General features: G+C 37.1%; 1 protein-coding gene across 2 annotated transcripts in view; it reads left to right on the plus strand.

Moving 5' to 3' along the window:
- The window catches only part of LOC143226612 (visual system homeobox 2-like), a 97,552-nt gene that overhangs the window by 68,811 nt on the left and 11,124 nt on the right, over nucleotides 1-17,617 (plus strand). For both annotated transcript variants that reach the window (XM_076457812.1, XM_076457813.1), the window contains 2 exons: nucleotides 1,863-1,947; nucleotides 6,626-6,749. In XM_076457812.1, the coding sequence (XP_076313927.1) occupies nucleotides 1,863-1,947; nucleotides 6,626-6,749 (209 nt within the window). The remainder of the gene's footprint in view (nucleotides 1-1,862; nucleotides 1,948-6,625; nucleotides 6,750-17,617) is intronic.

Raw genomic sequence — 17,617 nt, forward strand, 5'->3', positions numbered from 1 at the left:
GCTACCTTCTTGTTTTTAACGCTGATTTAAAATTCTGAAACTGAGTCCACACGTAGCAGAATTTGTTTTGCGGTTATAGACTTAAGCTCGTAAAGTCAGACCGTAAGGTTATTGTTTCAGTTTGTCTTTGAAATTAAAACGGAAGGTTTAGAACCCCCGTCTTCTTCAGATGTGCTGAAAATGTCCAAGTTTTCTTATGTTTAGAAAAATCAAGGAGAGCGCAAAGTTAGGGCTACTCGCCACGCCAGCCACGCAAGAACGCGTTCTTATTAGCTCCGCTCGCACGCGTCGCCGCCAGCGCTGAAACGTTGGGATAATTAAATTAAGAATCCATTAGTAAGTCATCACGCGGTGTACTGTTACTGTTCACAAAGAAAGAATGGCTGTAACTCTGCGCATGCGCTAGAAGAGATGATAAAATTGAGAAATATTCAAGGTAGGCAAATTGTGTTACGAGTGTATTTTCGTATGTTATTTTGCTCAGGCAAAATGTTTATTAAGATCGACACAAATTTAGAAATCAGCAAATTGTCACGAAAAAAGAAACGTAGGTGAGCACTGAACGTAGGCGATCACTGAACGCAGGTGAGCACTGAACGCAAGTGAGCACTGAACGCAGGTGAGCACTGAACACAGGTGAGCACTGAACGCAGATGATCACTGAACGTAGGTGAGCACTGCTTTCATATCCTAATAATTAAAACTGAATCACCATTCCTCTTTATTGATTAACATTACAAACATGGACCTGATGACGCGTGAGGGAAAATAAGGTTCCAGGAAGAGATACATTATTAAAACTGTGTCTCTACATTGCCAAACTTAACACCACGTGAGGAACATGTCCGATGTTGAGAGGCCCGGCATGGCCAAGCGTGTTATGGCGTGGGACTCGTAATCTGAAGTTCGCGGGTTCGCATCTCCGTCGCGCCAAACATGCTCGCCCTTTCAGCCTTGGGGGCGTTATAATGTGACGGTCAATCCCACTATTCGTTGGTAAAAGAGTAGCCCAAGAGTTGGCGGTGGGTGGTGATGACTAGCTGCCTTCCCTCTAGTCTTACACTGCTAAATTAGGGACGGCTAGCACAGATAGCCCTCGAGTAGCTTTGTGCGAAATTCAAAAACAAACAAACTGATGTCAAGCTAACACTCAGCGAATAAGATGTTCTTTATGGTTCTTCTATAGGTAAACTTTCAAAATTGATGTAAAATAAGGTGTTCAGTAAAAACAACACCAAATGTTAAAGTGAAATATCACTTTTATGTCTACGAATTTACAACGTTAAAATAAGGATTTCGATTCTCCTCGGTGGGCTCAGCAGATAGCCCGATATGGCTTTGCTATAAGAATACACACACACACACACACACTTTTATATAGACATAACAGAAACACGGAATAGATCTCCGCGCTCTGACATTTCTTCCATTGTGTTACATATTTGCCTCCTTATGTGGCGGCCCGACAATGGCCAGGTGGTTAAGGCGCTCGATTCGTAATCCGAGGGTCGTCGCAGGTTTGAATCCTCGTCACACCAAACATGTCCGCCATTTCAGCTGTGGAGGCTTTATATTGTTACGGTCAATCCCACTATTCGTTGGTAAAAGAGTAGCCTAAGAGTTGGTGGTGTGTGGTGATGACTAGCTGCCTTCCTTCTGGTCTTACACTACTAAATTAGGGACGGGTAGCACAGATAGCCCTCGTGTAGCTTTGCGCGAAATTCAAAACAAACCAATCCTTATGTGACTCATGTGAGTAAAAACTAGGGAAAAAAAAACCAACGTAACCCTACTCTTTTCTTTACTCTAACGTAATTAATATTGAGCAGTGTTACTGTATTAATTATTCTTTCCGTTCACAGGGTTCTCTCCCGATCACGGAAGTTATGGTAGTAATGAAGAACTAATCAGTATGAACAAAAAGAAGAAGAAAAAACGAAGACACAGGTAAGTCATTAAGGGGTTTGTAGACAGTTAACGACAAGTGATTATTTTAAAATGTATGTGCATAAGTGAACTACACTCACCACGTTTTGACAGTCCTTATCAAGTCATCACTACCGTTTCATCACAAATGTAACAACAGTGTATTAAATAGTCTGTATGTTAATTTGTCTCTATACTAACTTATCAGTGTGTTCACTTGTGTATATGTTAATTTGTCTATGTGTGAAGTCATCTGGGTGATCATTTCTCTATATATTCTATTACTTGTATTTTCACTTATGTGTATTCACTTGTCTGTAAATTCTATTACCTGTATTTTCATTTATCTGTGTTCATTTGTCTGTATGTTCTATTCCCTGTATTTTCGCTATCTGTGTTTCTTGTATGTATTTTCTATTACCTGCATTTTCACTTATCTGTATGTTCTGTTTTCTGTATTTTCACTTGTCTGTGTTTCTTGTCTGTATGTTCTATTACCTGTTTTTCCACTTATCTGTGTTTCTTGTCTGTATGTTCTATTCCCTGTATTTTCACTTTTCTGTGTTCACTTGTCTGTATGTTCTGTTACATATATTTTCACTTCTTGTGTTTCTTGTCTGTATGTTCTATTCCCTGTATTTTCACTTTTCTGTGTTCACTTGTCTGTATGTTCTGTTACATATATTTTCACTTCTTGTGTTTCTTGTCTGTATGTTCTATTCCCTGTATTTTCACTTTTCTGTGTTCACTTGTCTGTATCTTCTGTTACATATATTTTCACTTCTTGTGTTTCTTGTCTGTATGTTCTATTCCCTGTATTTTCACTTCTTGTGTTTCTTGTCTGTATCTTTTGTTACCTATATTTTCACTTCTTGTGTTTCTTGTCTGTATCTTCTGTTATCTATATTTTCACTTCTTGTGTTTCTTGTCTGTATCTTCTATTCCCTATATTTTCACTTAGCTGTATGTTCTATTCCCTATATTTCCACTTCTCTGTGTTCACTTCTTTATACAACGTCAGTAAAATACCAAAGTTCAAACCACCGATACTTTGTTCTTACCTTCAGGTACTTTCTTATGTAAGCAACATTATCGTTCAATGGGTTTGTAAGATTTGAATTTATAAAGAAAAACCTCCTTTGTATCTCTTTATCATCTAACTGCTATCATTCAAGAAATACCTCTCTTAAACATATCTTTTTTTTTTCAGTCTGTTTATTGATCAGCGGTAAACAATGAGCTATCTTCGCTCTGCCCACCATGACTATCGAATTCTGAAATTTACTGTAATAATTTCGAATGGTTTCGCTGAGCCACTGGGGATCATCTGTTTGTAGAATGTGAGGAGTTCCTAGAAGATCCCCACGGAACGACGTAGCACCATTTTTCCATAAGTGGAAACGTGAGAACATGGATCATTAAAGAATCTAAGATTTTGACCACACTTGACTTTACAACAGAGAGATGTATCGATGACGTATTGATGATGCGTCCACTCTATTAATTAACAGTTTGATGGCAAGTTTAAAATAGCCTCCACGTTCACTTCTGTTGGCGCGTTACTTGTAAACTCGCGTTATCAGGTGTTTGTTTCCTCGCGAACTAATCGTTTCCACGTGCATTGTCGTGTTACGTCTTTAGAACAGAAATTAACGATTTCTAGTGGGCAGACCAGTTCCATTTACTAAACACATTACACGAATTCAATCAGACCTTCCCAAATATTTGCTAAGTCTCATTCTGTCGTCTTATTCTCGATAAAATATTACTTCTCTTTCCAAGACCAACGTGTATGACGTCACGCGAGACGAAGGACAGGCTTTGACGGCGTGAAATGTACAGACAGCTACTGCGAATTTAATAATACACAACGAGAGAGAATTCTATATTAGTAAAATACTTATTGAAATTATTAATCCTAGAACCCTTTAGCCGATGTACAAAACGTTTACAGCCATTCATACAGAAATCAATCAATCTCGAACAAATCTTGATGTGGTGTGTGGCACGTTCAGGCCTAATTGACGGGTTCTCCAATTCACTATTATTATACAACGTTCTCACTGTTGTTCTTGTAGAATACATTAGAGGCTTTGTTTAGGGTAGTAATACACGGGCGTATCCTCTCTCTTCCATTCGCTGACAGCGTTTCCAATTACCTCAAAAGCTCTTAAGTATATGAGTTTATTTCTCGTCTAATGATCCACCATAATACTTGCTATAGATTCTCTCATTAAAGTTAACTATCAGAAACCCAAGCTCATGTAAAATCAATGTCTCTTCTTTGTGTATTCATATATTTTACGCGGTAGCAATTTATGGAAACGATCAAAATACGTATTTTCGGTTACTTCCTTCTTTTTTTTTTTTAGCGGAACAATAAAACCTTCCGTTCGTTTTCACCCTCGTGAGCGTTGGGTATTAGAACGCTAAAATTTAGGATTCTATCCCTGCGGCTGATACTGCGCTGATAGTATATAGTGCATCATAACGCTTAAACCAGAACAAACTTACATGTATACAGATATATATGACAAGTATCTTCGTTAAAACAATTCTGGCATGGCCCGGTGGTTGAGTCGCACGACTAGCAATCTTTGATTCACGGGTGTCAAATCCCGTCAACGAATATGCTCGCCGATTCAGCCGTGGGGGTGTTACAATGTAATGGTCTATCTCGTTATTTGTTGGCAAAAGAGCAGTCCGAGTGATGGCGGTCGATGGTTTTGACTGTGTGCCTATCCTCGAGACTATCACTTTGAAACTAGGGACAGCTGGCGCAGATAGGCCTAACATCTAACTGCAATGTTCCCATAATACCATACCAGTTTTTACTTTCGACCCTAAGACTTGTGTCTGGCAACGGTCAGTTGCAAACTCTCTCTATATTAACCTGAAGATGACCTAAGCAGGTCGAAACATTGTTCTCTGCTTTATTAGAAAAAGTGTTAACACCAATATGAGCCGTTCTGAGATACGTTTTTACTTCAAATGGGTTTCTCATCTTCAAGAAAGACATCTCTCGAGTTGTTTGGAATAAACTACGAAACAAACAATGTTTTATTGTTCATCGTTTGATTGAAGTTATATTAAGTTTCAACAGTGCTTTATTAAACAAGTCATGTGCAACTGAAATAAAAGTTTAACGGAAATAAAAGAGTTCGAAATTTACTCTGAAAATGACGAAACTAAGACGTGACAATGTAAACAAAACAAATCGAAAGGCATTACGTATCACAGAAGAACAGCACGCATCTTTGATCGACTGCTAATTATATATAATTATATGAAATATATTTACCATAATTTCATGTAGTTTTTGTTTTGTTGTAATTTGCTTATTTCGAACACAAACTACACAGTGGGTTATCTATGTTGTCTCCACCATGAGTATCGAAAACCGATTTTTGGAATTGAAAACCTGCATACTTACCAGGTGAAGAGAAGGGATGGGTTTGTTTGGTTTGTTTTGAATTTCGCGCAAAGTTGCACGAGGACTATCTGCGCTGGGCGTCTCTAATTTTGCAGTGTAAGACTAGAGGGAAGGCAGGTAGTCATCATCACCCACCGCCAACTCTTGGGCTAGTCTTTTACCAACAAATAGTGGGATTGACCGTCACGTTATAACGTCTCCACGACTAAAAGGGCGAGCATGTTTGGTGTAACGGGGAGTTGAACACGCAACCTTCAGATTACGAGTCGAGTGCCTTATCCACCTGGCCATGAGGGTATGGGGGTATTCTTGCAATGAGAAACCTTGGAATATCAAAAGCGCATTTATCTATAACATACATAGTGGGTTGTAATGAATTTTATTCTTGTTCTGAATAAACTTTAGACACTCTTGATGTCCCTAGTGGCTCACACCACTAAAATCCAGGTTTAATACTGTTGGTAGGCGCAACACAATTAGCCCACTGTGTTTTATTTGTTTTTATTAATTTCGCGCAAAGCTACGCGGGGGCTATCTGTTCTAGCCTTTCCTAATTTAGCAGTGTAAGACAAGAAGAGAGGCAGGTAGTCATCACCAGCCACCGCAAACCCTTGGGCTACCCTTTTACCATTGAATAGTGGAATTGATTTTCACCTTATAACGCCTTCACGACTAAAGGGCGAGTATGTTTGATGGGAAGGGGATTCGAACCCTCGATTCTTAGATTGCTAGTCGAGAGCTCTAACGATCTGGCCATGTCGAGCCAGCCCATTGAGTGACTTTGCGCTTAACAACGAATAAATAAAAGGACACTTGTGTAAATGCGGTGTACAAGAAGATATGTCTTCTGAAAATTGTACTCAGTTCAGGAATACTGAAATTACCGACGTTTCGGCTGCATACTGTCGTGATGGAGTTACGCTACGGCTTCAACTAGCAAAGCTGGCTTAGTGCTTAAAGTTAGGCTTAGGTACGACACTCAACTATGTAGTTTACAACACCACTTCACTGAGATGTATTGTTGTATCGGTTTACATCGTACAAAATATTCTGTCACACATTCTTGTGTTTTAATGAAGGCCGAAACAAGATACAATCCTCAAGCAAGAAAAGACGATAATAAGTTCATGGTGTGAGATTCAAAATATATATCGATAAATAAGGTACAATGTAGTTAAACCAACGGTATACAATATGTCAGATAAATAAGGTACAATGTAGTCTTAAGTTAAACCAATTGTATGCAACGTATCATTTTCTATGTAGGACAATATTTACGAGCTATCAACTGGAAGAGTTGGAAAAAGCATTCAAAGAAGCACATTATCCGGACGTGTACGCTAGAGAAATGTTATCCTTGAAAACTGACTTACCAGAAGATCGGATACAGGTGAGGTGATAAATTAAAAAAAAAATTCTTCCACGAAACACCAAACGTGATTATTTTTTATAGTGCGTGTTACGAGTCACAAATCACTGATGGCTGTTCCAGGCACACCTTCCAGACAAAATATTAAAAGTGAAATAAATAATAAATTGAATTATACAGTTTTATTTGAATTGAATATCTTTATTAGTTGAATTGTTATAAAGAAAATATTGGAAGTCTTTGTTGAGCGATGTTACTAGAATTAGAAACATTTTGGTTCGAATAAGATAAAATGACAACCCTCGTTCGAATGCGACAAACATTAACTATTTCCACTCTGAGATTGTGAGAAATATGAATAAACTTTGCAAGTTTAATAAAATACTGTTACATTAAGAATTACACTCACTTCTTTGGGTCAGTATAAGTATTGTAACAATAAAAAAACGAAAATTTCTCTTTTAATTTCATTTCAGAATAAATGTTGAAAATATATTAATTTATACGAAACCTGCCCTCTATTGTTTGTTACATGAATTTATTTTATCCTGAAATATTTATTATTATTTGCAGTTTATTTGTGCACCACTTGAGTAAAGTGTGTTCAGAACTCAGTTGAGTACCACTTGAGTAGTGTTTGTTGAGAACTCAGTTGTGTACCACTTGAGTAGAGTGTGTTGAGAACTCAGTTGTGTACCACTTGAGTAGTGTGTTGAGAACTCAGTTGTGTACAACTTGAGTAGAATGTGTTGAGATCTCAGTTGTGTACCACTTGAGTAAAGTGTGCTGAGAACTCAGTTGTGTACCACTTGAGTAAAGTGTGTTGAGAACTCAGTTGTGTACCACTTGAGTAGAGTGTGTTGAGAAATCAGTTGTGCACCACTTGAGTAAAGTGTGTTGGGAACTCAGTTGGGTAACACTTGAGTAGAGTGTGTTGAGAACTCAGCTGTGTACCACTTGAGTAAAGTGTGTTGAGAACTCAGTTGTGTACCACTTGAGTAAAGTGTGTTGAGAACTAAGTTGTGTACCACTTGAGTAATGTTTGTTGAGAACTCAGTTGTGTACCACTTGAGTAAAGTGTGTTGAGAACTCAGTTGTGTACCACTTGAGTAGTGTGTTGAGAACTCAGTTGTGTACCACTTGAGTAGTGTGTTGAGAACTCAGTTGTGTACCACTTGAGTAAAGTGTGTTGAGAACTCAGTTGTGTACCACTTGAGTAGTGTGTGTTGAGAACTCAGTTGTGTACCACTTGAGTAGAATGTGTTGAGAACTCAGTTGTGTACCACTTGAGTAAAGTGTGTTGAGAACTCAGTTGTGTACCACTTGAGTAGAGTGTGTTGAGAACTCAGCTGTGCACCACTTGAGTAAAGTGTGTTGAGAACTCAGTTGTGTACCACTTGAGTAAAGTGTGTTGAGAACTCAGTTGTGTACCACTTGAGTAAAGTGTGTTGAGAACTCAGTTGTGTACCACTTGAGTAAAGTGTGTTGAGAACTCAGTTGTGTACCACTTGAGTAGAGTGTGTTGAGAACTCAGTTGTGTACCACTTGAGTAGTGTGTTGAGAACTCAGTTGTGTACCACTTGAGTAGAATGTGTTGAGAACTCAGTTGTGTACCACTTGAGTAAAGTGTGTTGAGAACTCAGTTGTGTACCACTTGAGTAGAGTGTGTTGAGAACTCAGCTGTGCACCACTTGAGTAAAGTGTGTTGAGGACTCAGTTGTGTACCACTTGAGTAAAGTGTGTTGAGAACTCAGTTGTGCACCACTTGAGTAAAGTGTGTTGAGAACTCAGTTGTGTACCACTTGAGTAAAGTGTGTTGAGAACTCAGTTGTGTACCACTTGAGTAAAGTGTGTTGAGAACTCAGTTGTGTACCACTTGAGTAGAGTGTGATGAGAACTCAGTTGTGTATACCACTTGAGTAAAGTGTGTTGAGAACTCAGTTGTGTACCACTTGAGTAGTGTTTGTTGAGAACTCAGTTGTGTACCACTTGAGTAGTGTATTGAGAACTAAGTTGTGTACCACTTGAGTAGAGTGTGTTGAGAACTAAGTTGTGTACCACTTGAGTAAAGTGTGTTGAGAACTCAGTTGTGTACCACTTGAGTAAAGTGTGTTGAGAACTAAGTTGTGTACCACTTGAGTAGAGAGTGTTGAGAACTCAGTTGTGCACCACTTGAGTAAAGTGTGTTGAGAACTAAGTTGTGTACCACTTGAGTAGAGTGTGTTGAGAACTCAGTTGTGTACCACTTCAGTAAAGTGTGTTGAGAACTCAGTTGTGTACCACTTGAGTAGAATGTGTTGAGAACTCAGTTGTGTACCACTTGAGTAAAGTGTGTTGAGAACTAAGTTGTGTACCACTTGAGTAGAGTGTGTTGAGAACTCAGTTGGGTAACACTTGAGTAAAGTGTGTTGAGAACTCAGTTGGGTAACACTTGAGTAAAGTGTGTTGAGAACTCAGTTGTGTACCACTTGAGTAAAGTGTGTTGAGAACTCAGTTGTGTACCACTTGAGTAGAGTGTGTTGAGAACTCAGTTGTGTACCACTTGAGTAGAGTGTGTTGAGAACTCAGTTGTGTACCACTTGAGTAAAGTGTGTTGAGAACTCAGTTGTGTACCACTTGAGTAGAGTGTGTTGAGAACTCAGTTGTGTACCACTTGAGTAAAGTGTGTTGAGAACTCAGTTGTGTACCACTTGAGTAGAGTGTGTTGAGAACTCAGTTGTGCACCACTTGAGTAAAGTGTGTTGAGAACTCAGTTGTGTACCACTTGAGTAGTGTTTGTTGAGAACTCAGTTGTGTACCACTTGAGTAGAATGTGTTGAGAACTCAGTTGTGCACCACTTGAGTAAAGTGTGTTGAGAACTAAGTTGTGTACCACTTGAGTAGTGTTTATTGAGAACTCAGTTGTGTACCACTTGAGTAAAGTGTGTTGAGAACTCAGTTGTGTACCACTTGAGTAGTGTTTGTTGAGAACTCAGTTGTGTACCACTTGAGTAGTGTGTTGAGAACTCAGTTGTGTACCACTTGAGTTAAGTGTGTTGAGAACTCAGTTGTGTACCACTTGAGTAGAATGTGTTGAGAACTCAGTTGTGCCCCACTTGAGTAAAGTGTGTTGAGAACTAAGTTGTGTACCACTTGAGTAGAGTGTGTTGAGAACTCAGTTGTGTACCACTTGAGTAAAGTGTGTTGAGAACTCAGTTGTGTACCACTTGAGTAGAATGTGTTGAGAACTCAGTTGTGTACCACTTGAGTAAAGTGTGTTGAGAACTCAGTTGTGTACCACTTGAGTAAAGTGTGTTGAGAACTAAGTTGTGTACCACTTGAGTAGAGTGTGTTGAGAACTCAGTTGTGTACCACTTGAGTAAAGTGTGTTGAGAACTCAGTTGTGTACCACTTGAGTAGAGTGTGTTGAGAAATCAGTTGTGTACCACTTGAGTAAAGTGTGTTGAGAACTCAGTTGTGCACCACTTGAGTAGAGAGTGTTGAGAACTCAGTTGTGCACCACTTGAGTAGAGTGTGTTGAGAACTCGTAAAAATGACAGTTTCTTTCTCTGAACCTTAATAAGTGACTTTCTCAGTATCTGTCCAGTAATAGCTGGTGCTCTCCTGCCATTATGTCTCATACTGCTCGTTGGGTTGAGATAGAAAATAAAAATTTCAAATGGACAGTTTTTTCCTTATCCCTCTGTTATCCTAAACTGACATTGGTCACTCTAGCCCTTTCAAGTAACGTCCATTTGTTTGCTTTGTTGTTGTGCACAGTCGTCTATCTGTCTCCTGTCCGTCTCAGCCCCGGGTTTTAGTGTTCAAATCTACGGCTGACTCCTAGGGAATAAACATCTACTTACAAGTTTGGTATAATTTGTTTCAACAACTCTACTCGGATGGTAGGAAATATTTACTGAATTAGGTTCATCCATTCATCGCTTACTGTTTAAGTATCTTCCATGTTTAACATATACAATAAGAGTACCATTTGATTGCACCGTATTTCAAAATGAAAGTACAGCGTGAAATTATTTGAATGGAAAACGCAGATACAGAAGACAAGCAAATAACAACAAACAGGAAACAAATTATCATTTTCAAAATGTGAAACAAATTACCATGCTAAATTACCTTCCGGTGTTTCAAATGAAGTCATTAATATCAGATTAGGGTTAACAAAAAGATTAATTATCGTGCGATCTGATGGACGTTGGAAGTTGATTTGAAGAGTAATTAGTTGTTTTTACTTGCGCTTAACTTTTGACATGTTCATTAAAAACTCCTACGAACAACAGTTTTACTACGAGCAGTCTTTAATCTCTTAGTGTATTCAGACACTATGATACAAACAGTGGCGTATTTTGTGGAACGGAAACCAGCTTAGGACTGCATGAGCTTGGCCCACACTGAATATCTGGTTACATCTGCCATGTTTAATGTTGACCGGGGAAGCTACACTGGTTATCAAGCCGTAACGTTCAAATCAAATTAAGTGAATTACGATTCTTTTCCCGCCAGAGTATCAGCGCTGCTGGAGTTTGGTGAGGCTCGTGCTCATGGCTGTCAACATATATATTGATTCTATGGAGGATGGTAGCAGACTACTATGGTTAGAACGTTATAATTTAATATAAAATGATGAATTCCCATTGCTCGAGGCAAGTGGCTGTTGATCCGTGACAACTACGGCTATTAGCTGTCTTAAGCGGTTTCAATACGTCAAATTACACAGAATATTTTTCCAACACGTTTTGGTAATGAAGTCAGTGGAAGAATCAGCTCAAACAGATCACTGGTAATCATTTTAATCACTTTTGTACACATACGAAAATCAAATGTTTTATGCTTATAATAAAAACAATAGCGGCCTCTGGTGGGAACTTTATATCTCCTAATTTTCTAATTGTGAAAAAAAAAATCAAATTATTTTTGAAATATTTTGTGATTCCTCTTTTACACAGAAATGTAAGTTTTGCTCAAGTTACAAAGTTTAAGAATAGTTCATAATAAGCCTCGCTTTCCCACTATTACTAGTTGTAGGGGACAGAATATAGAGTTTTCATAACACTGACATAATTAGTCATGTTTTAAGCCATTCACTGAGATGGAATATTTAATATACACCCTTTTTTTTACATAACCTCCTTTTGGTGGTTCGACTCTAAAATTTAGGGTTTCATCAATGCGGTGGACGCAGCGTAGATATAATCTTGCGTTTTCGCGCTAAACAACAACAAACAAACAAACACGTGTTTTGAGTCGAGTGTAGCTAGCATGCCTGGAATGTGAATATATGGGTTGATTATTTGTGCCCCAAGCAACATAAGCACCCTCCACACTTTGAGGCTGTGGGTGCATTATTAAATTGATGGTGAAATCCCACTATTCGGTGAGACAAAAATGACCAAAGAGTCGTTGACGGGAAAAGCTGGCGAGCTGTGTTTTTGAATTAGTTTTGTACAAATATTATTCAGCCAGAAAGCCCGTTGTGAAGAAAAAAAAACCCACAATACATGTTAAATAAAAGTCCATAGATACAGCTTTTGAATGGACTATTCGTTTTATTTCAATTTCACATTTTTACAGCGTTTCGACCACACGTGCGGTCATCATCACGTACAGTACCTGATGATGGTCACACGAGCAGTTGAAGAGGTGTTAAAAAGGTTCAGTAAAAAATAAACAAGCCACTTCAAAACTGTAACTTAGCTGTTTCATTTAAACAACACAACTTGTTAGTATGTGTATTTTGAAAATCAGTTGTGACTTTATAAAGAACACTACAATTGAAGGTAATAAGAGCTCGCCCTAAATGTCTCCTCGACTTGACAATAAAGTATTTCTTATAGACTATTGCGAAGTATACATAATAATATTTCATAAGCTTAACGAACTTTAACACGGGTCTACTTTTAAAATATATATGATTTCCACAAAAAAGCAACAATAATAACAAAAATCATTCGCCACAAGATTATTATTTATATGAATTTCTCTTAGTTTGTTTTTTTAAATTTCGCACAAAGCTACACTAGGGCTATCTGTGCAAGCCGTCTCGAATTTAGCAGTGAAAGACAAGAGGGAAGGCAGCTTGTCATCATCACCCACCACCGACTCTGGGGCTACTCTTTTACCAACGAATAGTGGGCTTGACCGTCACATTATAACGCCCTCACGGCTGAAAGGGCGAGCATGTGTGGTGTTCTCTTAGTACTAGTGTTATTTTAACTAAACCATTTCCTTAACAAAGTGTCGTGTTATTCTACGTTTTAAATGCGTCAAGCATGGCCAAGCGTGTCAAGGCGTGCGACTCGTAATCTGAGGGTCGCGGGTTCGCATCCCCGTCGCGCCAAACATGCTCACCCTTTCAGCCGTGGGGGCGTTATAATGTGACGGTCAATCCGGCTATTCGTTGGTAAAAGAGTAGTTCAAGAGTTGGCGGTGGGTGGTGATGACTAGTTGCCTTCCCTTTAGTCTTACACTACTAAATTAGGGACGGCTAGCACAGATAGCCCTCGAGTAGCTTTGTGTGAAATTCAAAAACAAATAACAAAAAAAAAAGCGTCAAATGGAAGAAACTTGAGATCCAAAGTCGATTTATCTAATTTCATTCACGCTTAATTTTTATATCGATCAGATTAAAGGACTTTATAACCAATCCTTTTTATATTCCACAATAATAAGGCTTCCTAGCATGTAGTGATTAGGTTTCGTATAACGAGTAGCTTTCTATTTATTAAGCACTGGATGCGTTTGTTAATTTGTTAGTTTTTCTTGTGTGCACGTTTTGTGCACGTGACACATGTGTGCATGTGTCAGACATCCCTCCACGATCTTCTCCGTAACCTTATTATTGCAACACCAGACTAGAAGCGACGTCTCAAGTAACCACGAATTTCTGTTTTAATTAAAATCCGGATATTCCACGTGCTCGCTCGGCAGTCACCTTATCCGTATTATTTTCATGGACGAGTTCGAGACGAAACCTTTTATTACTTTTAAAACCATAACGAGCTCACACTGCTAGCCTATTTTTGCAGCATTCTAAAGGCTTAGCTGTAGTCATAATTGGTCGAGGATTGGTAGATAATGTTACGAAACAGATCCAACTTCAACTGAACGGCGAGAGCTTTATGAAAACCGCCAACTGTTAGGCAAAACATATCTTAAACACTGCTGGTATGGGTATTAAAAGTTTTATTAGAAGAAAGTAGAGGGCAACGGTACGACCTCTTTAGGTCATCTTCAGGTTAACAAAAGGTATCCCAAGAACGTCAAAACGGTCTTCTCTGTAAAAATGTTAATTTTATGTTTTTAAATTTCGCACAAAGCTACTCGAGGGCTATCTGTGCTAGTCGTCCCTAAATTAGCAGTGTAAGACTAGAGGGAAGGCAACTAGTCATCACCACCCACCGCCAACTCTTGGGCTACTCTTTTTACCAACGAATAGTGGGATTGACCTAACATTATAACGCTCCCCACGGCTGAAAAGGCGAGCATGTTTGGTGCGACCGGGATACGAACCCGCGACCCTCGGATTACGAGTCGCACGCCTTAACACGCTTGTCCATGCCGGGTCAAAAGTGTTAATACCCATACCAGCCCTCTTGATATACATTTTGTACCTCAAGTGGGTTTCTCGTCATCACGAATTACTGTAAGAAAAAAAAATGTTTCAAATGAAAAGTTTATAATGGGCATTAGTATTCTTTAAAGTGAGATGGACTCGCGGCATATTGGTATCAACTGAAACTAGCTGAGTCCAGATAGTTTAAGATGATATCGACTGAAACTATCTGGACTCAAAGGGAGGGTGATATTAACTGAAACTAGTTAAACTCAGTGGCATGTTCATACTATCTTAAACTAACTATACTTAGAGAGAAGCTGATATAACCTAAAACTAGCTGGAAGCGTTAGCATGTTCATATCGTCTGAAACTAGCCGTACTCTCTAGGATATTCATATAATCTTAAACCGGTGGACTAAGCAGGAATTTGAAACTACCTTGGTTCTTCAAGTTGTTAATATCGTCGAAAACTAACTAGTCTCAGCAAGAGGTTGATATTACCTTAAACCAGCTGGAATTGGCATAATACTAATATCATATGATATAATCTCAAACCAGCTGGATTCAGAAAGAGATAGAGGGGTTGGGCACAGTTTGAAACTGGTGAGAGAAATATAATCTAAAACTAATCATTCTGTGGGGCTGAGGGGGTGATATCATGTCATGTTAGTAGGATTCTGCAGGGGACTTGCTCTATCTGCTACTAGTCTTACTTAGGACTAGCATTAATCTCACCTTTATACCACCAGATTTAGAGAAAGATTTTATATCCTTTCAATCTGTACGAGTTCAAAAGATGAATTCTTGTTCGAATTGGTCGAAGAATCGGTTATGCCGAGTAAGGAGGAACATTAATACATATGGACCGCCATGGCCAGGTGGTTTAAGGCGTTTGACTCGTAATCTGAAGGTCGCGGGTTCGAATCACCGTCGCACCAAACATGGTCGCCCTTTCAGCCGTGGGACCCTTATAATGTTACATTCAATCCCACTATTCGTTGGTAAAGAGTAGCCCAAGAGTTGGCGGTGGGTGGTGATGACGAGCTGCGTTCTCTCTAGTCTTACACTACTAAATTAGGCACGGCTCGTGCAGATAGCCTTGGTGTAGCTTTGCGCGAAATTCCAAATCAAAACAAACAAACAAATTATTGTATTTGTAATACAGAAGGACTTATTAGAACAGGGCTTACAATAAATACCAGTGAATATTAATATATTTCTAGTACAGAAGGATTTATTTTTAACGTTTGTAATACAGAAGGATTTATTAGAACAGGGCTTACAATAAATACTAGTAAATGTTAATACATTTATAATTCATAAGGACCTAATATAAAAGGACCTAGAACAAATACTAGTGAATAATAATAGATTTCTAATACAGAAGGACTTGCGAGAACAAAATTTTCAATAAATACTAGTGAATATTATTATATTTTTAATATAGAAGAATTTATTAGAACAAGTTTATAATAAATACTAGAGAATAATAATACAATTGTAATACAGAAGGTCTTATTACAACAGGGCTTACAATAAATAATAGTGAATATTAATACCTTTGTAATACAGGACTTTTTATACAATTTGTAATACTGGAGGACTCATAAGAACAGGGCTTATAATAAATACTAGAAAATAAATAATAAATTTATAACACAAAATAACTTTTTATTTTTATTACACCAAATGTTCTTTGGTTTGCATTACAATTACTAAAATAAAAGTTCTTCTATAAGATTATTATGAAACCTTACTATTTTCATGCAGATATTTTTTATTAACACATAATTTTCATCTGTAGATTTAAACAAATCAACCACTTTGCATGTAGATTATTATTAAATAACCTTTAGATTATTAATATTGCATCAATTTTTTACGGATATTATTTAAGGAAAAGGTTTATTGATGTGGGTTGTTATGAAACAAAAACTTACCTAAATAATATCTAACATCCTCCGCATTATAAAGCTAATTATTCAATCAAGATTTCTTGATGCACATGTCTTCACGGTGGGACAGTTAGTGGACTTAATATGTTTAGATGAGGCGTTCGATTCTCTGTAGGTGAATACAGAAGACAACGCTGTGTAGTTTTGCTCTAAGAACAAATAATTGTAATGGAAAGCATGCTTCAATCACTATTTCTTCACTTGTATTTTAAAAATCAAATTCCATTTAGATTATTAATACTTCACCAAAATTTATTCACTAAAATTATTGTTAAGCTACACTTTCTTTTTTCCTATTATTATTACACCATAGTCTCTATATTTCTATTTTAATTACAACATAATATCTCTCCGTGTGTTATTATTACACCATAGTGTCTTTGAGCATGTTTTTATTATATCATAGTCTAGTATTATAGTAGATAGTCCTGGTATAAATTATTATTAAAACTTTCTTAATATAGATTATTGTTGAAACATTCTTCATGTTATTTATTGTAAAAACATTATTTTTGTATATTATTATCACACTATAATTTCTTTGTAGCTTTTATTATTACACCATAATTTCTTATTCTTCGTTATTTCGCCTGAGGAGGAGCTACAAAATGACAGTCAGCCGATCATTTATTTGTAACAGAGCAGTACAAAGGTTCGCAGTAGATGAAGTTGAGTAGCTGTATACTAAAATAGTTGATCAGTTTGTTGTTAGTTTCCCCCCATAAGACAGCAACAGTAAAATCTACATTCTTCATGTGGAATATTATTAAAACGATCTTCATCTAGATTATTATTCAAACATTCTTCAAGTAGAGTATTATTAAAACATTTTAAATGTAGATTATTGAATATTATTATTGAATAATAATCTAGATTATTAAAACAATCTTTATCTAGATTATTATTAAAACAATCTTTATCTAGATTATTATTTAAACATTCTTCAAGTAGAGTATTATTAAAACATTTTAAATGTAGATTATTATTAAAACTCTCTTCAAGTAGGTTATTATTAAAGTATTCTTCACGTAGAATATTATTAAAACATTATTCATGAAAATTATTATTAAACATTCTTCTTGTATATTATTATTAAAACATTCTAAGTCTAGATTATTATTAAGATATTCTAACTCTAAATTATTACTAAATCAAATTCATCTAGATTATTATTAAGACATTCTATATGTAGAGTATTATTAAAACATTTTCATGTAGACCATTATAAAACATTATTCACGTGGAATATTATTTAAACATCATTCATGCAGATTGTTATTAAAACATTATTCACGTAGATTATTATTAAAATATTCTTCGTCTATATTATTATCAAGACATTATTCATGAACATTATTATTAAACATTCTTCATGTAGA

Source organism: Tachypleus tridentatus, chromosome 9 (genome assembly GCF_004210375.1).
Source record: "Tachypleus tridentatus isolate NWPU-2018 chromosome 9, ASM421037v1, whole genome shotgun sequence".
In the NCBI taxonomy this organism is placed as follows: Eukaryota; Metazoa; Arthropoda; class Merostomata; order Xiphosura; family Limulidae; genus Tachypleus; species Tachypleus tridentatus.